The following is a 23,533-nucleotide window of genomic DNA, read 5'->3' on the forward strand; positions in this document are numbered from 1 at the left end:
CTGGGGGGCGCTCGCCATGAGTGCAAAATGAATGGGAGTCAATGGGGCTAGACGGCTAAATTTGTCTCTTTCACCCGATTGCCGTTGAGAAATCTCAGATTTGATTGTAGGTTTTGCAAGTTCAACATGGGTTATAGGTCGAAAGTTGAATGAACGAGTACTTATGTTCTTTCGATTTCTTACAGGTTGAGTTGTTGTTGCCCATAACACGCTAGCATTCTGCTAATGAACGCTGATTGGTCAGTGAAGGACTGATTACGACCAGAGATACAGCTTGATGGCATCGTGGCATCCGAAGCGGGACCAGAAACAAACAAAACAAAAACTCTTCTAGCACGTGTATTTCCCTGTGTCAGCTGTGTTGTCGATGCCTCGAGAGAAAAGAAAGTGCAGAGCGCGAAAGCACCAAAGTGACTGAAGGATCGCCGTAAAGCAGTATCTCTGGTCGTACGATGTGTATGACGTCATTGACACTTTAAAATACTTTTTAAAGCAAATAAGTGACTCAAAAAAATCTAACACCCAGCAATGTGTAATTTCTTTGCATCCCCTTTCGAAAACAACATTCAAATTACTCGACAAAAAATTATATCCTGAGAAAAGTGGATTTTGAGAGCAATATCTCCATAGACCTCCATTCATTCTGCACTCGTCCTGTGAGCGCCCTCATATGGAATCAGAGTGGAACTGCAACCAGTTCAGAAGCCGGAAGTTTACTGAGAGTGAAACTTCTCGCCATATTAGACATTCTCTGCTTACATGCACTAAAATATTGAAACGTAAGCGATACTTTATCAAAACACGAGCGCCAGTGATTGAATATCAGCGCGGTTTGAATGCCCCGCCCCCCAGCCGAACTGGAAGTTTTGATTGGTTTTGCACCCGAGTCAGACCTGGCAGTTATTGGCTGAAGTACTTCAGACATGTCAGTTATTGGCTGAAGCGCAGGGCTCCACCACAGTAGTTTGAAAAGTGTCAAATGCCAGTTCGCCCTGTTGTTACTTTGTACTTTTGGTGAAAAAATGTTGAATACTTTATTTTTATTCAACTCAAGTAAAAGTAAAAGTACCACAATTTAATTATACTCAAGAAAGTAGGATTTTTTTACAATTATTTTCCACCTCTGCAATCTAAAGCCACCATTCTGCAGTCTCCGACATTCGTATACGATTGTCGCATTATGTCCCGTATAATGACAGTCGCACAGAACTTTAAATTGTGTGGTGAAAGCAGCCCTCCAAAGACTGAGTCACATTTGGCTTTGAAAGCCAGTCTTACTATTTCAGCAGGTAGCCTAATTGCTGTGTGCAGAAATTTTCAGAACAGCTGTGATTGCTTGAATGCAAGTTTTTTTTTTTTCTTCTTCAAAATCATTTCGCTGACTCATATTGAATCAAATTCAAACAAATTACCATAGTTGGAGAGAAAATCTTTTAAGATTTTTTGAATCCCCTTAAGTCTAGTATCAGTGCATTTATGTCAATGGCAGTTGCTCGGCTGGTGCAACCAATCAGTCAATCTGCAATAAACCACACGCAATGCTTTCTTAACCCTTTAAAGGCATACCTCGGGCCTTTGGTGTCCCGGGACGTTATTCACCGAATATACTGAACTCGTATCGAACCGTGACCCCAAAACCGAGGTACACTGAACCATGAATTATGTGTACCATTTCACCGCATACATATATCTTCTTCCTTTCTATTTTTTATATATATATATATATATATATATATATATATATATATATATATATATATATATATATATATATATTTTTTTTTTTTTTTTTTTAATTTTTTTTTTTTATGAAGACCAAAGATAATCCGTCAGCCCAGCCTGCAGCTTTGCTGTGTTCCAGAACAGAAAACCAAGTTGCCTTGGGGTAGCCATCTTTAGATGTACTTTTGGGGCTGGTGCTTTTGCTGAGGAAAGAGGAACTCTATCCATCTTGCTGGGAGGAAAGAACTAAATATACAACCAAACTTTTGTGCAAAGCATTATATTTCAGTTCTTTTAACATAATATTCACAACTTAAGATGTTGTGTTAGGCTACCTCATGGGTTTAAATGCATTATGCAAGCATTGCAAAAATGACTAAACATAAGCCGAAACCACGGTAGAAATGAAAGTTCTGTTCACAATTACAGCTGGAGTCCTACAGAGGGTGAAGGCAGCGTGAATGACATGAATGCTAGTTTTTCCCTTGCTGTTTTTGCCCATTAAGATTCTAGAGGTATTTTGAAGTCTGTCAGTAATGTGAAACAATGCATCCGTAATCAAGGACATACGACTTGAATGGACGCCATTCAAAAGAGCTCTCCCGCATTGTATCGTGGTGATTAGGAGACGCCACAGCCGAATTCAATTTGAGTTACTTTTCCACAGTATGTGACACTTCTCCAGGAGATAAAAATGACGGGGCTGTGTGGCGCTTTGTGTATTCCCTGGATTCGCTAATTGCAGCGACCGTCTCTGCCTGGAGACGGCCAAGCAATTAAAAGTTTATCGCTGAGTAATCGTTTCGCAGGCCTCAACTTAATGACATTGGATGTTAAAAGCCAGTCTAACAAGTAGTTGATATGACGGACCACCTGTCAAAAAATGATTGATTGACAGGTGCCACGCCCCTTCCGGTGACAGGTCCCGCCCCTTCCGGTGACATGTCCCGCCCCTTCCGGTGTCCCGCCCCTTCCGGTGTCCCGCCCCTTCCGGTGACAGGTGTCCCGCCCCTTTTGACTTTTGATTGACAGTTTGACAGCTAGTTTTGACTTTTGATTGACAGGTTGACAGTTAGTATGACTTTTGATCATGTTTTGACAGCTAGTTTTGACTTTTGATTGACAGTTTGACAGCTTTTGATCATGTTTTGACAGCTAGTTTTGACTTTTGATGTCTTTTGAAGTCTTTTGAAGGCTTTTGAAGCCTTTTGATATTGACAGAAAGTGTTATAACAATATGTCATGGTATCTGACAGCTAGTTTGATGCCTTTTGAACATGACAGTTAGTGTTTTTGAAGCCTTTTGATCGTTTGAAGACACTGTGATTAAATAATACGTCATGGCTATATGACAGCTAGTTTTAATTGTTTGAAGCCTTTTGAACATGACAGTTAGTGTGTGTTTTTGAAGTTGGTATCACACACACGATCCTCCCTACATATTCCTGAGCGTATCCGGGCTGTACTGTGAAACTGATAAGGGGAAAACTGTGGAAGTTTATCTCACACACAAATGTTGAAAAACCATTCAGTTCTTTTAAAAGAATATAAATGAAATGTTTATAAAGATCTTACTAAAATCTCACTCAAAAAGTTTAAATAAAATGGAGTCATAAAAAATTGCAATCAGTTAAATGTTTATAGAGTTAAAAAACAAACAAAAAACATACAGGTTATGAAACAATCAGTTAAATGTTTATAGAGTTAAAAACAAACAAAAAAACATACAGGTTATGAAACAATCAGTTAAATGTTTAGAGAGTTGAAGAAAAAACATATAGCTTATGAAACAACGCAATAAATGAAACGGGTTCACGAAAAAAATCAAATAAAAACCATTCAGTTCTTTTAAAAGAATATAAATGAAATGTTTATAAAGATCTTACTAAAACCTCACTCAAAAAGTTTAAATAAAATGGAGTCACAAAAACAATTGCAATCAGTTAAATGTTTATAGAGTTAAAAACAAACAAAAAAACATACAGGTTATGAAACAATCAGTTAAATGTTTAGAGAGTTGAAGAAAAAACATATAGCTTATGAAACAAAGCAATAAATGAAACGGGTTCACGAAAAAAATTAAATAAAAAATCATCTCACATGTTTAGATAACTAAAGCGCCTCTCCAGCACAGCCCCGGCCTGAGTGGTGCGCGCGCCCTCCGCATTCTGACATCCCCCCTCCTTCTGCTCCTCCACATTCCAGAGCACAGAGATAGTGAGAAACAGAGATTTTATAAAATAATGTCTATTTCACACAAATAATATAATATACAATAATATAAAATATCATCTTACATAAAACATTCTGTTCTTTAAAAGAATATAAATGATTATAAATAATATAAAATAAAGATTTTACTAAAACCTCACACAAAAAGTTGAAATAAATGTAGAACTATCCAGTTTAAATAAAATGGATTCACAAAAAATTGCAATGAGTTAAATGTTTATAGAGTTGAAGAAAAAAAACAAAACAAACAAAACAAAAACAACATAGGCCTACATGTTATGAAACAATCAGTTAAATGTTTAGAGAGTTGAAGAAAAAACATACAGCTTATGAAACAACGCAATAAATGAAACGGGTTCACAAAAATAAAAAAATATCTTTATTAGAAATCAGGGCCCTCTGGCCTCTTTACACCAGCGTTTGACCTGCGGAGCTTTCAAAAAGCACCAGCCAAAGGTGTGTGTGTGTGTGTGTGTGTGTGTGTGTGTGTGTGTGTGTGTGTGTGTGTGTGTGTGTGTGTGTGTGTGTGTGTGTGTCAGAGAGTCACACAAATTCAGTGATCAGGATATCAGGTGCTGAGTTTATAAGAAGTATAATCTTAAAAGTTTAAATGATATCTTTTAAAAATACAAGATTGTTTAAATGAAATCTTTAAAGTTTGAATAAATACACATCTTCTATTTATCTTTTAGAAGATTACTGTAATGATTTTGTTTAACGGTTATTAAACAATGTCTGTTCAAAAACTGTACTTAATCGTCTTAAATCTCATTTATATGAAAAGATTCAATCAGCATTTTTTTGTCCATGCGGGGTTTAAATTTTTATGGTGGGGGTCTTCCATAGCCATAATGATTTTTGTACTGTAACTGCATATTCGATCATGTAGCCTACACCTAAACACGACCATCACAGAAAACTACATTTGTACATTTTCAAAAATGAAATAAATAAATAAATAAATAATTCAATATCATTTCTAAGCTGTATTGCACGCGCACACACACACGGTTCTAAAAAATTAACTAATCTCTATGTGCATCATGTCACAGCGTATGTAATGTTAGTCTACTAACGCCTTTCCAGAGCCAAAGTTTTGTTCACACTAAATTCATTTAAAAGCATAATCGTAAAAGTTTAAATGTGATCTTTTAAAATGAAAGATTGTTTTAGTTTGAAGTTAAAATTTCTTAACTTTCTTGCTTGAAAAAATCTTTAAAGTTTGAATACATTCATATCTTATATTTATCTTTTAGAAGATTACTGTAATGATTTTGTTTAAATTGAACCTAAGGTATAATTGTTATTAAACAATGTCTGTTCAAAAACTTTAGATGGTTGAAAAACTGTACTTAGTCGTCTTAAATCTCATTTATATGTAAAGATTCAATCATAATTTTGTGTCCATGCGGGGTTTCAATTTTTATGGCTTTCCATAGCCATAATGATTTTTGTACCGTAACTGCATATTCTATCCCTTACACCTAAACACGACCATCACAGAAAACTACATTTTCAAAAATGAAATAAATAAATAAATAAATAAATAATTAAATAAAATGTAAAAAAAAAAGTTTTAGCTAAATAAATATATAAATAAAAACACCTTACATTTCCAGAGAGGTGAAGTAGTTCTTTATGCAACGATAAAAAACAATCCAAAAAGCAAATAGTTTAAGTTGTCAAACAAAACACCCTCAGATCCTTCAGAGATAAACTACAGTGTGAACTGAAGCTTCAGGATATAGGGTAACAGACCAGATGAGTCTCGGGGGACAATGTCACAGTAAATCTAGTCCGCGTTCCAGAGTACATCCAGAGTTTTATACTAAATTCATTTAAAAGCATAACCTTAAAAGTTTAAATTAGATATTTATATATGTCAATCAAAGTGTTATTAAAATCATATCTTCTATTTATCTTCTTAGAAGACTTATGTATTATTTTTACTAAACAGCGTCTGTTCAAAAACTTTAGATGGTTGAAAAACTGTACTTAGGCGTCTTAGATCTTATTTATACAAAAATATTTCAAACAGTATTTTGTCCATACAACATGTTGTCAAAGTGTGTCACAATGTTTTGTTGTTGCGTTATTTTTAAGAAATCCGAGGACTCTACGTTGCTCTTATTTAGACTAAGTTGTATCATCAAGTTAAATGTAAATTTGCAAATCCAAATGATAGGAAAACTTTATGATAGGAAAGCACGGACAGCGCCTTTGACCAAGCCTCTACATATGGGGCACTTGCGTAGAGAAGGCGCACATTCTTTGCACACAACTAGGTGACCACAGGGGATGAAGACAATGTTCACTTCCTTATCCATGCAAACTTTGCATGTGCGCTCCTCTTGAAGTCTTCTTAACTGTTCCTCCATAGGCAAGTCTGAAAGATCTTGACTCGGTGATGCAGCTTCATTTGTCTGGGCCATCAGTTCTCTCAGCAGGCAGACATCATTCTTCTTGATCCAGTTGCGGAAGACCTCTGCTGCTGCATTTCCTTTCGACAGGACTAACTCAATGAGCTGCCCTGTCTGCTGCTTGACTGTAGTGTAGTTACGAATAATGTCATACTCTTTCTGTGAGATGACGTTCTCCTCTAGAAGATGGTCCATTAAGCACTGCACACTTTTTAGCCGCTGTGACACGGCAAGATGATGTTTCTTAAGAAAAGTAAGAAACGTACTTTCTCGCTCCTCCTCTCTCTTCTCATCTTCCGCACGTAGTAAATCAGACACCAATTCTTGAACGGTTTTGTAATTTTCTCCACTTGCGAGAATTTTGCTTTGAACGGTTTGCTTCACCACAGGATTGTTCATCATCACTGCATCTTCTCCAGGACCCAGGTGTACAGCAGCTGGATCAACAAATTCTCTTGAGTCGCTGTCTCCATTAGTCAATAGCTGTTCAAATAGTCTTGGAAATCTTGCTTGAATCTGATGAACAAACTCTTGGCCCTTTTCTTGCAACAGGTATTCACATCTTGGAAACCACTTAGCATGTTCTCTCCATGGATCATCACCAGACTCCCAACATCTGAGTCCACCATCACAACAAAAGCACTTCACGTCATCATTACGACCAACATAGTAAAAACCAGCCTTAGCCAATTGGTCTGGTCGAACAGTTATTCTTGAGGGCCAGTTGACAAATGTGAGCAACCTTTCTTCACACTGTTGCATTGCCGATCCATTGGAAAGGCCGCCACCAGATAAAGGTACATTATCTGCACGGTCACCTTGAACAAAGCGGCAGTTGGGGTAATGCCTCTGGTGCTCTGATGCTGCCCGATCTCCCGGTTCCCAGTTGCTAAGCTGGCCTCCACAACTGAAGCAAGCCACTCTGTCGCCCTGGCCAACGTAGTAGAAACCACTTTTGGCAAGCTCAGCTGGAGCTAATGTAGCAAGAGTCCAATTCTGAAAGGTGTCAAGGCGTTCCAGTTCCCGACGCATGCCAGGATTGTGACAAGTCGGAGGTCGCTGGTGAGACATATCCTCAACTCCACGGGAGGAAATGGGGCTGGAGAGGGCCAGGTTGCTGAATGCCGTGTTTAAGTAACCCACCTGCTCCTCCATTTGGCTTGAAAAAGATGCCGTGGCGGTTGATGTTACGGCTGTCGCAGGGTTGGAAAGCTGTAAGATGGCTACGTTGCGAAGCGGGGGAAAAGGCAGAGTGAGAGGACGACAGGAGGTTTGCTGTGGCGGGTAAAAATGTGACCACAGGGTGTGTCCACTCAAGCCCTTCTCTCTGCTGGACATCCCATGACTAGTGTCTAGTCGTCCATGACAGAACACATAATCTTATTAAACTTATTAAATACCCTCTATGATGCAGGAACCGATGCTAAAAACAAAATCAAACACCACAATTTCAAAAATTTTAAAATCACCACACAATTTCAGGTATTCACATCTTGGAAATGGTTGCCACCTCGGGAATACAGTCATTTAAATGCAGAAATCAAATATTTAAATATTTAATCTTTTAAATCATGTAGTATTTTTAATTATTCTAAATATTATTATTCTAAATATTATCATGTATACTATTATAATACTATTATTATGAGCTCAGACATTTTTTAACCAGATTTTTTTTTATTTCAACATTATACTTTCGAGTATACATTGAAGTAGTGAAGAAAATGATAGATCGGCAGTACATAAAGTAAAACGACGTTTACAGATGGTCTAACCAGAATAGAAAATCTCTGCAGGCTATCATGTTTTGCTCTAGGGTATAGTTGACCAGACTTTCAACTATTTCACCAACGTCAGTTTTTGCATTTTTTGACACCAGTGACATGCAGAGATCTGTTACAAAAGTCCATATAGCGAGTATCTCTGTGATTTCGAATTCGTCACAACATTCACGCAGCACATCCAGAACTTGTTTGAGGATTAAGCCGTTCGGCTCTTTGCCGTTAAAAAACATGGGTGTTACATCAGGCCATGGCTTTGTCAAGCCTCTTACGACATCCATTTCATTTTTGAGATGTGTCACACGTTTGGTATCCTGCGCACAATCGTTTTTCATACCACACGCAGCATCGATGATCCTGTGCATCAAGCCAACCATCTGACCTCTAAAATGATCTTTAAACATAGAGTCTAGCGTAGCTCTTAAAGAACACTCTTTGCCCGTGGCGCACTCACACGCCGGATGATACTTGTTCTCCATCCGTTTTTGCGTCGCCATTTTTTCAACTTTTCGAATAGTCCACTATTCGATGATGAAAGATGCTTTTCGTTCCTGGAATGTTCCTGGAATCTCCTGAGCGAGTCCTTGCGGCACAGTCGTCCAGGGTTTGTGCGTTAATGCTCGGAAGTTTGTGTTTTGGGGTCAGAAGCGTAGTTTACGTCAGGTTCAGGCAAACAGGACTTTCAACTTTTTCCTTCAACCTTTGATCAATGAGATGATGTAGTAGCACAGCAGTCCGAGGCTAGTAGAGCTAGAAGTAGAGCTAGAGTGTGCAATGTCCTGAAATATTTATCAGGACAACGATTGGGGTCCGCCCCCTCGCCCCACTGGAGGGGTTGAATAGGGTGTCGTCATCAGGAAAGCCATAAATAACTATGTAAATTATAGTCACGATGCATATGCCACCAGAGAGAAGTTTATTATCTTCACTCAATCCAGTTACAAAATCTGATTAAACACTGTATTCAGTTGGCTTTAAGTTAATTTTACCGACTATGAAGATATTAAAGTTCATAGACCTTTAGCGCATTCAAATGTATTGAGTTAAAATCAATATCGCATCAAACACATCATTACTGTGTTTAATAACTTCAATAGTTATCAAGGACCAGCTGATTTAAGTTTTTCTTCAAACAAAAGTAATTTTCTGATAAATCATCGTACACCTACATGTGTGTTTTGTTGTATGCACAGATTTTGAGGGTCGCTTATAGAAAGATGCGTCCTTGTCTTTGTTTCGCGGTATTTTAAAAAACATAGAACCAGAGAACAGAGAACCTTGTGCGGAATTCTATATCCGCATAAAGGGTTAAAATATAAAATTTACATTTTAGCGCTATTTAAAAACTAGGACGGTATAATAATAATATAATGTAAAAGTCTCACGTGAAGATGATGGTTTAAACCATCATTTTATCAAATCAAGCCAATTCATGTGAATACTGTCGTATATGAACAAAGAGAAGACCTAGAGTTCACTAACACTACAGCTACAGTAACAGTAGGAAACCGATATCCGGGGGAAGGTGTAAAGAAAACGCCATACAAAACATTACAATCACACCCGGCAATACGATAAGTGTTACGCTAGTGATGTTAAAAATTGTTAAACAATTTCAAAACAGGGTGTTTCAGAAGAAATGCAAATAAATGTTACGCGTTAATATTTGGTCTTGTTTCAGAGTCGGTATGGTCCGGTGAAACTTTGATGAGGCCGAGAATAATAGCGCTGTTAAACATGCGCTTCAATAACAATGTTCAATATAAACAAGAATCCAACTCTAATACGACTGAGCTTGTTTCACATATAATAGTTAGATGATTTATCTAACCATTGAAATTTACTATATATTAAAACATTCGGAATTATGCAGAATAAAAAGAAGATCATAAAAAGAAGAACAATTATTAAGACATAAAACACAACGGCTGTTTTCTGGATCGGGCCTAAAAGACAGATGCCTAAAACTCAAAGTATTGGTGGGTACAGAATAAAAAAAATTAATCAACCCTCCTTTCACATAAAAATACCATGTATCAACTGTGATTCATTAGCTTAACTGTTGTTTAGCGACCCTCAAAATCTGTGCATACAACAAAACACACATGTAGGTGTACGATGATTTATCAGAAAATTACTTTTGTTTGAAGAAAAACTTAAATCAGCTGGTCCTTGATAACTATTGAAGTTATTAAACACAGTAATGATGTGTTTGATGCGATATTGATTTTAACTCAATACATTTGAATGCGCTAAAGGTCTATGAACTTTAATATCTTCATAGTCGGTAAAATTAACTTAAAGCCAACTGAATACAGTGTTTAATCAGATTTTGTAACTGGATTGAGTGAAGATAATAAACTTCTCTCTGGTGGCATATGCATCGTGACTATAATTTACATAGTTATTTATGGCTTTCCTGATGACGACACCCTATTCAACCCCTCCAGTGGGGCGAGGGGGCGGACCCCAATCGTTGTCCTGATAAATATTTCAGGACATTGCACACTCTAGCTCTACTTCTAGCTCTACTAGCCTCGGACTGCTGTGCTACTACATCATCTCATTGATCAAAGGTTGAAGGAAAAAGTTGAAAGTCCTGTTTGCCTGAACCTGACGTAAACTACGCTTCTGACCCCAAAACACAAACTTCCGAGCATTAACGCACAAACCCTGGACGACTGTGCCGCAAGGACTCGCTCAGGAGATTCCAGGAACATTCCAGGAACGAAAAGCATCTTTCATCATCGAATAGTGGACTATTCGAAAAGTTGAAAAAATGGCGACGCAAAAACGGATGGAGAACAAGTATCATCCGGCGTGTGAGTGCGCCACGGGCAAAGAGTGTTCTTTAAGAGCTACGCTAGACTCTATGTTTAAAGATCATTTTAGAGGTCAGATGGTTGGCTTGATGCACAGGATCATCGATGCTGCGTGTGGTATGAAAAACGATTGTGCGCAGGATACCAAACGTGTGACACATCTCAAAAATGAAATGGATGTCGTAAGAGGCTTGACAAAGCCATGGCCTGATGTAACACCCATGTTTTTTAACGGCAAAGAGCCGAACGGCTTAATCCTCAAACAAGTTCTGGATGTGCTGCGTGAATGTTGTGACGAATTCGAAATCACAGAGATACTCGCTATATGGACTTTTGTAACAGATCTCTGCATGTCACTGGTGTCAAAAAATGCAAAAACTGACGTTGGTGAAATAGTTGAAAGTCTGGTCAACTATACCCTAGAGCAAAACATGATAGCCTGCAGAGATTTTCTATTCTGGTTAGACCATCTGTAAACGTCGTTTTACTTTATGTACTGCCGATCTATCATTTTCTTCACTACTTCAATGTATACTCGAAAGTATAATGTTGAAATAAAAAAAAATCTGGTTAAAAAATGTCTGAGCTCATAATAATAGTATTATAATAGTATACATGATAATATTTAGAATAATAATATTTAGAATAATTAAAAATACTACATGATTTAAAAGATTAAATATTTAAATATTTGATTTCTGCATTTAAATGACTGTATTCCCGAGGTGGCAACCATTTCCAAGATGTGAATACCTGAAATTGTGTGGTGATTTTAAAATTTTTGAAATTGTGGTGTTTGATTTTGTTTTTAGCATCGGTTCCTGCATCATAGAGGGTATTTAATAAGTTTAATAAGATTATGTGTTCTGTCATGGACGACTAGACACTAGTCATGGGATGTCCAGCAGAGAGAAGGGCTTGAGTGGACACACCCTGTGGTCACATTTTTACCCGCCACAGCAAACCTCCTGTCGTCCTCTCACTCTGCCTTTTCCCCCGCTTCGCAACGTAGCCATCTTACAGCTTTCCAACCCTGCGACAGCCGTAACATCAACCGCCACGGCATCTTTTTCAAGCCAAATGGAGGAGCAGGTGGGTTACTTAAACACGGCATTCAGCAACCTGGCCCTCTCCAGCCCCATTTCCTCCCGTGGAGTTGAGGATATGTCTCACCAGCGACCTCCGACTTGTCACAATCCTGGCATGCGTCGGGAACTGGAACGCCTTGACACCTTTCAGAATTGGACTCTTGCTACATTAGCTCCAGCTGAGCTTGCCAAAAGTGGTTTCTACTACGTTGGCCAGGGCGACAGAGTGGCTTGCTTCAGTTGTGGAGGCCAGCTTAGCAACTGGGAACCGGGAGATCGGGCAGCATCAGAGCACCAGAGGCATTACCCCAACTGCCGCTTTGTTCAAGGTGACCGTGCAGATAATGTACCTTTATCTGGTGGCGGCCTTTCCAATGGATCGGCAATGCAACAGTGTGAAGAAAGGTTGCTCACATTTGTCAACTGGCCCTCAAGAATAACTGTTCGACCAGACCAATTGGCTAAGGCTGGTTTTTACTATGTTGGTCGTAATGATGACGTGAAGTGCTTTTGTTGTGATGGTGGACTCAGATGTTGGGAGTCTGGTGATGATCCATGGAGAGAACATGCTAAGTGGTTTCCAAGATGTGAATACCTGTTGCAAGAAAAGGGCCAAGAGTTTGTTCATCAGATTCAAGCAAGATTTCCAAGACTATTTGAACAGCTATTGACTAATGGAGACAGCGACTCAAGAGAATTTGTTGATCCAGCTGCTGTACACCTGGGTCCTGGAGAAGATGCAGTGATGATGAACAATCCTGTGGTGAAGCAAACCGTTCAAAGCAAAATTCTCGCAAGTGGAGAAAATTACAAAACCGTTCAAGAATTGGTGTCTGATTTACTACGTGCGGAAGATGAGAAGAGAGAGGAGGAGCGAGAAAGTACGTTTCTTACTTTTCTTAAGAAACATCATCTTGCCGTGTCACAGCGGCTAAAAAGTGTGCAGTGCTTAATGGACCATCTTCTAGAGGAGAACGTCATCTCACAGAAAGAGTATGACATTATTCGTAACTACACTACAGTCAAGCAGCAGACAGGGCAGCTCATTGAGTTAGTCCTGTCGAAAGGAAATGCAGCAGCAGAGGTCTTCCGCAACTGGATCAAGAAGAATGATGTCTGCCTGCTGAGAGAACTGATGGCCCAGACAAATGAAGCTGCATCACCGAGTCAAGATCTTTCAGACTTGCCTATGGAGGAACAGTTAAGAAGACTTCAAGAGGAGCGCACATGCAAAGTTTGCATGGATAAGGAAGTGAACATTGTCTTCATCCCCTGTGGTCACCTAGTTGTGTGCAAAGAATGTGCGCCTTCTCTACGCAAGTGCCCCATATGTAGAGGCTTGGTCAAAGGCGCTGTCCGTGCTTTCCTATCATAAAGTTTTCCTATCATTTGGATTTGCAAATTTACATTTAACTTGATGATACAACTTAGTCTAAATAAGAGCAACGTAGAGTCCTCGGATTTCTTAAAAATAACGCAACAACAAAACATTGTGACACACTTTGACAACATGTTGTATGGACAAAATACTGTTTGAAATATTTTTGTATAAATAAGATCTAAGACGCCTAAGTACAGTTTTTCAACCATCTAAAGTTTTTGAACAGACGCTGTTTAGTAAAAATAATACATAAGTCTTCTAAGAAGATAAATAGAAGATATGATTTTAATAACACTTTGATTGACATATATAAATATCTAATTTAAACTTTTAAGGTTATGCTTTTAAATGAATTTAGTATAAAACTCTGGATGTACTCTGGAACGCGGACTAGATTTACTGTGACATTGTCCCCCGAGACTCATCTGGTCTGTTACCCTATATCCTGAAGCTTCAGTTCACACTGTAGTTTATCTCTGAAGGATCTGAGGGTGTTTTGTTTGACAACTTAAACTATTAGCTTTTTGGATTGTTTTTTATCGTTGCATAAAGAACTACTTCACCTCTCTGGAAATGTAAGGTGTTTTTATTTATATATTTATTTAGCTAAAACTTTTTTTTTTACATTTTATTTAATTATTTATTTATTTATTTATTTATTTCATTTTTGAAAATGTAGTTTTCTGTGATGGTCGTGTTTAGGTGTAAGGGATAGAATATGCAGTTACGGTACAAAAATCATTATGGCTATGGAAAGCCATAAAAATTGAAACCCCGCATGGACACAAAATTATGATTGAATCTTTACATATAAATGAGATTTAAGACGACTAAGTACAGTTTTTCAACCATCTAAAGTTTTTGAACAGACATTGTTTAATAACAATTATACCTTAGGTTCAATTTAAACAAAATCATTACAGTAATCTTCTAAAAGATAAATATAAGATATGAATGTATTCAAACTTTAAAGATTTTTTCAAGCAAGAAAGTTAAGAAATTTTAACTTCAAACTAAAACAATCTTTCATTTTAAAAGATCACATTTAAACTTTTACGATTATGCTTTTAAATGAATTTAGTGTGAACAAAACTTTGGCTCTGGAAAGGCGTTAGTAGACTAACATTACATACGCTGTGACATGATGCACATAGAGATTAGTTAATTTTTTAGAACCGTGTGTGTGTGCGCGTGCAATACAGCTTAGAAATGATATTGAATTATTTATTTATTTATTTATTTCATTTTTGAAAATGTACAAATGTAGTTTTCTGTGATGGTCGTGTTTAGGTGTAGGCTACATGATCGAATATGCAGTTACAGTACAAAAATCATTATGGCTATGGAAGACCCCCACCATAAAAATTTAAACCCCGCATGGACAAAAAAATGCTGATTGAATCTTTTCATATAAATGAGATTTAAGACGATTAAGTACAGTTTTTGAACAGACATTGTTTAATAACCGTTAAACAAAATCATTACAGTAATCTTCTAAAAGATAAATAGAAGATGTGTATTTATTCAAACTTTAAAGATTTCATTTAAACAATCTTGTATTTTTAAAAGATATCATTTAAACTTTTAAGATTATACTTCTTATAAACTCAGCACCTGATATCCTGATCACTGAATTTGTGTGACTCTCTGACACACACACACACACACACACACACACACACACACACACACACACACACACACACACACACACACACACACACACACACACCCTTTGGCTGGTGCTTTTTGAAAGCTCCGCAGGTCAAACGCTGGTGTAAAGAGGCCAGAGGGCCCTGATTTCTAATAAAGATATTTTTTTATTTTTGTGAACCCGTTTCATTTATTGCGTTGTTTCATAAGCTGTATGTTTTTTCTTCAACTCTCTAAACATTTAACTGATTGTTTCATAACATGTAGGCCTATGTTGTTTTTGTTTTGTTTGTTTTGTTTTTTTTCTTCAACTCTATAAACATTTAACTCATTGCAATTTTTTGTGAATCCATTTTATTTAAACTGGATAGTTCTACATTTATTTCAACTTTTTGTGTGAGGTTTTAGTAAAATCTTTATTTTATATTATTTATAATCATTTATATTCTTTTAAAGAACAGAATGTTTTATGTAAGATGATATTTTATATTATTGTATATTATATTATTTGTGTGAAATAGACATTATTTTATAAAATCTCTGTTTCTCACTATCTCTGTGCTCTGGAATGTGGAGGAGCAGAAGGAGGGGGGATGTCAGAATGCGGAGGGCGCGCGCACCACTCAGGCCGGGGCTGTGCTGGAGAGGCGCTTTAGTTATCTAAACATGTGAGATGATTTTTTATTTAATTTTTTTCGTGAACCCGTTTCATTTATTGCTTTGTTTCATAAGCTATATGTTTTTTCTTCAACTCTCTAAACATTTAACTGATTGTTTCATAACCTGTATGTTTTTTTGTTTGTTTTTAACTCTATAAACATTTAACTGATTGCAATTGTTTTTGTGACTCCATTTTATTTAAACTTTTTGAGTGAGGTTTTAGTAAGATCTTTATAAACATTTCATTTATATTCTTTTAAAAGAACTGAATGGTTTTTATTTGATTTTTTTCGTGAACCCGTTTCATTTATTGCGTTGTTTCATAAGCTATATGTTTTTTCTTCAACTCTCTAAACATTTAACTGATTGTTTCATAACCTGTATGTTTTTTTGTTTGTTTTTAACTCTATAAACATTTAACTGATTGTTTCATAACCTGTATGTTTTTTGTTTGTTTTTTAACTCTATAAACATTTAACTGATTGCAATTTTTTATGACTCCATTTTATTTAAACTTTTTGAGTGAGATTTTAGTAAGATCTTTATAAACATTTCATTTATATTCTTTTAAAAGAACTGAATGGTTTTTCAACATTTGTGTGTGAGATAAACTTCCACAGTTTTCCCCTTATCAGTTTCACAGTACAGCCCGGATACGCTCAGGAATATGTAGGGAGGATCGTGTGTGTGATACCAACTTCAAAAACACACACTAACTGTCATGTTCAAAAGGCTTCAAACAATTAAAACTAGCTGTCATATAGCCATGACGTATTATTTAATCACAGTGTCTTCAAACGATCAAAAGGCTTCAAAAACACTAACTGTCATGTTCAAAAGGCATCAAACTAGCTGTCAGATACCATGACATATTGTTATAACACTTTCTGTCAATATCAAAAGGCTTCAAAAGCCTTCAAAAGACTTCAAAAGACATCAAAAGTCAAAACTAGCTGTCAAAACATGATCAAAAGCTGTCAAACTGTCAATCAAAAGTCAAAACTAGCTGTCAAAACATGATCAAAAGTCATACTAACTGTCAACCTGTCAATCAAAAGTCAAAACTAGCTGTCAAACTGTCAATCAAAAGTCAAAAGGGGCGGGACACCTGTCACCGGAAGGGGCGGGACACCGGAAGGGGCGGGACACCGGAAGGGGCGGGACATGTCACCGGAAGGGGCGGGACCTGTCACCGGAAGGGGCGTGGCACCTGTCAATCAATCATTTTTTGACAGGTGGTCCGTCATATCAACTACTCTAACAGTTTAAATCACTCAAAGCAGACCCTCATGCTAATTACCTCTGCCTCAGAAACAGCTTTCATCGAAAAACACATCACGACTACGTTCACCTCTGACTTTTTTCCCTCCCAAGTCAATTTATTTACGACATCTGATGAGATGTTAGTTTGAGGGTAGTAACACAATGTTAGACTATTGAGTTTTTTTTAGTCAGTCAGTCATATTTATTTATAGAGCACATTTAAAAACAACAGCTGTTGGCCAAAGTGCTGTACAAAGTGTAAACAGGTATCCTAATGAGTAAACATAAAACACACAAATAAACAATACACTACAGTTTAGGCCCACTCATGACCATAAGCATCAGTAAATAAGTGGGTTTTAAGCAGAGATTTAAAATCAATGTATGTTGGTGCAGTCTTTATGTAAAATGGCAGATTGTTCCAAAGCTGTGGAGCGGCCACTGAAAAGGCACGATCTCCTTTCAATTTTAAACGTGTCCTTGGAACAGTCAGCTGTATATACTGGTTGACCGAAGTTTTCTAAAAGCATTATGGTGGGATGAAAGGAGATCAGAGATGTATGGATTAGCCAGTCCATGCAATCTCTTATAAGCAAACAATAGTGTTTTGAACTCAATACGATGTTTATGGGAGCCAATGGAGAGAGAACAATACTGGCGAAATATGTTCGCTTTTCCCAGTTTACTGGCAACAACCTCTGTGGGAGTAGAGGAGCAAAAAATTAAGACTTCCGTCTTGGAATCATTTAACTGAGGGAAGTTGGCAGACATCCACGGTTTAGCGTCTCTCAAACAATCAAACAAACACTGCAAACTAGAGTCATCCTTTGGATGTAAAGGAACATAACACTGAGTATCATCTGCATAACAGTGGTATGATACGTTATGCTTGCTAAAATATACTCCGGGAGCATGTATAAGAAAAATAAACAGGATTTTTTATTTAAATCTAAGGAAATTTAAATGTCACCTGCTGTATGTTTCTTTATCAGAAATAAATTAGGGGTGAATTAACTAAGAATTAATTGCGCAAATTCTTCAATAATTTTTTTTTAAAAAGAATTAATTGCGCTGTTGGTATAGCATTTATTTGCATGCATTGTTTGCGATTATTTTTAGCACCTAAAAAAAATAAATCCACTTAACACAATTTGTGCATTTAATACATAAATTAGTGAATGATACATGATTGCTCCAAAATATTAAACTGTTTAGTGAATGCGCTTTTTTTATCAGGACATTCGTAGGGCTAGCAGTCTATTCCCAAAAGGATTGATGCTTTGATTCAGAGATGTTGGGAATGAAAGAGAAGTGGCGATTTATTCAACCCATTGACTCAGATCTTTTAATTCAGTTTACCTGATTTGTTCAGTCATGTATTCAGACATTATGTACATCATAGTCTCGTATAGACTGTCAGTCCAAATCTTTTTGTGCATATCCGATTGAAATCCGATCAGATTTACAGTAGAAAGTGTGACTGGCAAAAAAATCACATGAAATGCGTGAAAAGGGTTCGAGCTACATTCACATGTGGTTTGAAATCCTATTCAAATCTCATTTCTGGAAATCTGTTTCAGTCTGACTCCATGTTGCGGTTGTTCTTGGCGTATACATACCAATGCAACGTCATTGCCATACACTGTACACAATTATATGATCAATAAGTTAGGGCAACATGTTTTTACATTGCTTAAAGCTGCAGTCCGTAACTTTTTTGGGTAAAATATTACACATTAAACTTTCGTTTACAAAGACGTGAAACTCACCGAGTGGTCAGGGGTGTTCACTATATGCTCACACAAAAATCGCTGCAAAAGATGCTTTCCAACAGGTGTTTTACCGTTCGTTGAGAGCTTGAATAATAGATACTCCAGCCCAGTTGGTGGCGGAGTAATAGCGTACCTCACAGCACATCCAATACAAGTCAATGGACATCCAATACAAGTCAATGGAGTTGGACAAAAACTACGATAAAACCTGTTGGAAAGCATCTTTTGCAGCGATTTTTGTGTGAGCATATAGTGAACACCCCTGACCACTCGGTGAGTTTCACGTCTTTGTAAACGAAAGGTCTATGGAGATATTGCTCTCAAAATCCACTTTTCTCAGGATATAATTTTTTGTCGAGTAATTTGAATGTTGTTTTCGAAAGGGGATGCAAAGAAATTACACATTGCTGGGTGTTAGATTTTTTTGAGTCACTTATTTGATTTAAAAAGTATTTTAAAGTGTCAATGACGTCATACACATCGTACGACCAGAGATACTGCTTTACGGCGATCCTTCAGTCACTTTGGTGCTTTCGCGCTCTGCACTTTCTTTTCTCTCGAGGCATCGACAACACAGCTGACACAGGGAAATACACGTGCTAGAAGAGTTTTTGTTTTGTTTGTTTCTGGTCCCGCTTCGGATGCCACGATGCCATCAAGCTGTATCTCTGGTCGTAATCAGTCCTTCACTGACCAATCAGCGTTCATTAGCAGAATGCTAGCGTGTTATGGGCAACAACAACTCAACCTGTAAGAAATCGAAAGAACATAAGTACTCGTTCATTCAACTTTCGACCTATAACCCATGTTGAACTTGCAAAACCTACAATCAAATCTGAGATTTCTCAACGGCAATCGGGTGAAAGAGACAAATTTAGCCGTCTAGCCCCATTGACTCCCATTCATTTTGCACTCATGGCGAGCGCCCCCCAGTGGAACTCTGGTGGAACTACAACCAAAATTCGGTACAATAGGACTTATTAGGGAGTGGGCAGGCTCTCCGTAGACGGGCTCTGACACGCTCGTGAAGTTACTAAACAAGCTGCGCGAGAATGAAACTTGATCGCAGCCGCAACAGGAAATCATTAAAACGATGCAAAAAAAAGTGATTTTTAAAAATTCATTACAGGCAGCTGGTTTAATGTAGGGAGCATGTCAAAACCCAACTGTACAAGAGATTCAGAGTGAATTAAGCCTGCACCAGGTTAAAGACTTTTCCCTCTACAGGGAAACACTGATCCACATTTTTCTGATAGACCAAACAACTAATCAATTAATCGAGGAAATATTCAACAGATTAATCAACTATGAAAATAATCCCAAATCCCTAATCATTATGCACAAGTGCATTGCATTGGAAGCCCTGGATATAAGCCTCCCTCTCGATCTCTCTTAAATATTTTTGTTCTCTCTGTTTTGTCATTTAGTAAACTTTATAGATTTCAACCATATTATTCCTTTTTGAGTCTCTTTAACAAGAACTTAGATTAATGTATGAATTGAATAGTGATTGTGTGACCTATGATGAGGGAACAACCAGTGATACCCTTGGTAGTACCATCAAATGATAGCCTATAGCGATGTCATCAGGATACACATACACCAGTAGGCAGTGGCCCACCTTACCGGGTGATCAAGTTGTGGTCCACCAGAATTTATAGTTTACCCACCTCTTTTTTTACCACTACACCACTGATCACATCGCATCACTGCAGTTTGCCCCAAACCCATTGTGTACAGTATACTTTCTCTAAAGAAAAATACCATTTAGTGTGATTTATTCATTACATTTATTGCATTAGGTATAAAAGATCGCTTATAGATATTCTTGTTTGCCAGAGGCACTCTGTATCGTCATCCTGAAGGGAGCAGCTCGAACTCATTATGGAGGGGGTGTTTTTTGTCAGCAATGATGCTCAGGGCCTGTACATCATTTTACATACAAACATACTTTATATCATTTATTTAGAAACGAATTCCAGATGGCCTGATAATCATTTGCACTCGTTGCATGAACGCAATTATCATCAAAGCTCAACAAGTATGACTGTGCTGTCATGATGGTTCAAATATCACACCACTAAAAATATATATAATAATATAAACAATCAGCTAAATGTGTTAAAATAGCTTGATGGTGTTAATTTTTTAACTAATCTAATTCATTATAAATACAATAACATGTTCTAGGAACCTCAAAGGATTGGTAAACATTTGCATGTTTCTAAAGTTGGCAGGGTTGTTAGATGTAACACAAATTAAAAAGTTGACTTTTGAGAGGTAACAGGTCTGATGTAAACAGACAACTGTATATTTTTAATTTCCCCGAACTCTCAATCTCGTTGCTAAGTTTAGCCCCCCCCCCACCCTCTCCGTTAGCATCTGAATGAGAGACAGAGGTGTTAAATGATAGGTGTACGATGTAGGGCGAAGGCCTTTCACAAACAGATCTCTGAGCTAAGCTTTTGGATATTCCGTTGGTAGATCTGATAGACGGTCCCAGCTGTGATCGCGACTCTGTGGGATGAGAGGTGGGAATTAGTCAGACTTTGTAAGAGTTATACGCTACTGGCCGGCCAATCATCACCCCTTCCTTGAGGATATCATGAAGACAGATGCCTTTTCTCAGAAATGACACCCTGTCAGAGCAGTGAAACATACACAGCTGATTGAAAATTGCCTTCCTGTCACACTTTGCATTTAATCACCTCAGTATGTCGCTCGGGTTACAGGCACGAGATGATTTTTATTGGGAGCGACGAAGAGTCGGGTTCCCTCAGGGCGACCTGTGGTTAGGCAGTCTTGCTCAAGGGCACAGTTGAGGTAGGGGATCTCGGGAATTTTGCATTTTTTGTTACCACCACTGTTTGATTGGCTACGGCATCCAGATCTTTCCACATGACAGAAACAGAAAATCCAAGTGGAAATATGCAAAGAAAGGAGAATCGCTAGTATAGTCACGTTGCTGTCCGACAGGCATCAAAGCAAAACGCCCTAAGACATTATGTCTTCGTTTCGGCCTGTACAAGATATGCAGCTCATTAAAACTACAATAGGCTCATCTAATAGCATTATTGTCACATTTTCATCAGCCATAAAGACGAAAGTAAGAGCTGTCAGGGTGTGTTGAACATGTGGGCCTGTTTCTTTAGATTACGCAGTTGTGTTTGACGCAGTAGCTCTTTCCTGAGGGAGTGCCGGAGTAGCCATCGACAAAAACAGTGAGGAGAGAAAGACATTACTGGAGTAGTGCACTAAAATTGAAACACCTGTCATTATTTTTTCACCCTCGTGTCGTTCCAAATCTGTATGCTGTTATTTTTGTCGTCCAAATGTTTACTCGGATTTGTTTCATACAACAACGATTCACAGTCCATACAATTATGTGCCATGTTTGTCTTCAACAGTGTGTTCAAGGTGAGTTTATGAGCTTTCTGGGAATTGAACCCACAACCTTCACCTCTAAATCTTTTTTTTATTTTTTATTCTGCATATTCGAACAATACTAAACTCTTTTGTTTTTCAGTTTGTTAAAGCCATGATTCAGCAAATACAAATTTAAATATTTTGAATTAAGCAAGTAAGCGTACCCTAAAAGAGGGACAAATTATTGACAGAAAGAGACGAAAAGGAGAACAGACAATGACACGTATGGTTAGTCAGATAGATCTCGGGAATCTCAGACTGATAATATGAATGGTAACTCTGGTAAATGTTAACATTTGGAAAATACCTTAAATTGTTTGCTTTCAGGCCCGCTCTTTTCTTCCCCCATCTCTGTCCGGAGCGAGCTGCAAGACATCTTTTGATGAACTTTTCAATCTCTCCATTTGATGCACTGCAGTAGGGCCTACTTGCATTTCTTCGCACGGATAAAAAAAGAAAAGAAAAAGAAAAAAAGATCAATCACAATACTATAGAATGTTACCAATCCAGTTTCTTTCAGCATCAACAAAAGCCATATTTACACTGCAAAGGTGGAACAGAAGTTGCATCTGACATGGCATTTATGCTTATTTACACAGGCTAATTAATGCTGTTCATGTACATGTATTTACACAAAAAATGAAAGAAAAAAAAACTATTTAAAGGGTGAAACTGCAACTAGGTAGGGTTGGAGCTAAATTCTAGCGCTATGTCAGCGAACTCACGTTTATAGCTTCATTATAAATAAACATTACTTCGATATTATATGTTTAGAATATTTTGTTAAAATTATATTATACAGTATGTTAGATTGCAAAAAGGTTTACTCACCACGCTAGCAAGAAGTTCTTCTGGTCTTCTGGCACAAAAATCCCTCCAGGTGTCGTCACTAGATGCAGCTAGTGCGCATGTCTTGAAACTCGTATAGCAGAAATAATGTTAAAGTTCCCTTAACCACTTTAAGCTTGTTTCATTCTATGAATTAAATAATTAATTTACAAATTTAGGGTAAGTTTACATGACAACGATATGCTTAAAACGGATCCACGAAAATGAATAACCCTGTATTCTGCTGCCAAGCCATTAGATGGCGATGAAACACTATAGACTGAACACGTTATGCGCATGATGTCATCGTCTTCAGAGATTCGAGTTTTCGCTGTTTACATGCAGACTTTGAAACCCGTTTTCAAAACTTTGCGTTTTCAGGCACCCATAAAGCCGTTGTCTTGTAAACGAACGGCTAAAACGCACAAACGTTTAAATTTTTATTGAAAACGGTGTCGTGTAAACAGCCCCTATATAGCCGGGGA

General features: G+C 37.5%; 2 protein-coding genes across 2 annotated transcripts; one reads left to right on the plus strand and one right to left on the minus strand.

The window, feature by feature from the left end:
* Positions 1-5,901: 5,901 nt before the first annotated feature.
* Positions 5,902-7,779, minus strand: LOC309476697 (putative inhibitor of apoptosis). The gene has a single exon (XM_082139853.1). It carries the CDS (start codon positions 7,710-7,712, stop codon positions 6,147-6,149), a length of 1,566 nt encoding a protein of 521 aa, XP_081995979.1. The 5' UTR covers positions 7,713-7,779; the 3' UTR covers positions 5,902-6,146.
* Positions 7,780-11,804: 4,025 nt separating this feature from the next.
* On the plus strand, positions 11,805-13,673 carry LOC309475741 (putative inhibitor of apoptosis). The gene has a single exon (XM_082138618.1). The coding sequence runs from the start codon at positions 11,875-11,877 to the stop codon at positions 13,438-13,440; it is 1,566 nt and encodes a 521-aa protein (XP_081994744.1). The 5' UTR covers positions 11,805-11,874; the 3' UTR covers positions 13,441-13,673.
* Positions 13,674-23,533: the final 9,860 nt, after the last annotated feature.

Source organism: Leuciscus leuciscus (assembly GCF_965113295.1).
Source record: "Leuciscus leuciscus genome assembly, chromosome: 15".
NCBI lineage: Eukaryota > Metazoa > Chordata > Actinopteri > Cypriniformes > Leuciscidae > Leuciscus > Leuciscus leuciscus.

Coding starts and splice junctions, on each gene's coding strand:
- LOC309476697 (XM_082139853.1), bottom strand. CDS start 7,712: ATGTCCAGCAGAGAGAAGGGCTTGAGTGGACACACCCTGTGGTCACAT.
- LOC309475741 (XM_082138618.1), top strand. CDS start 11,875: ATGTCCAGCAGAGAGAAGGGCTTGAGTGGACACACCCTGTGGTCACAT.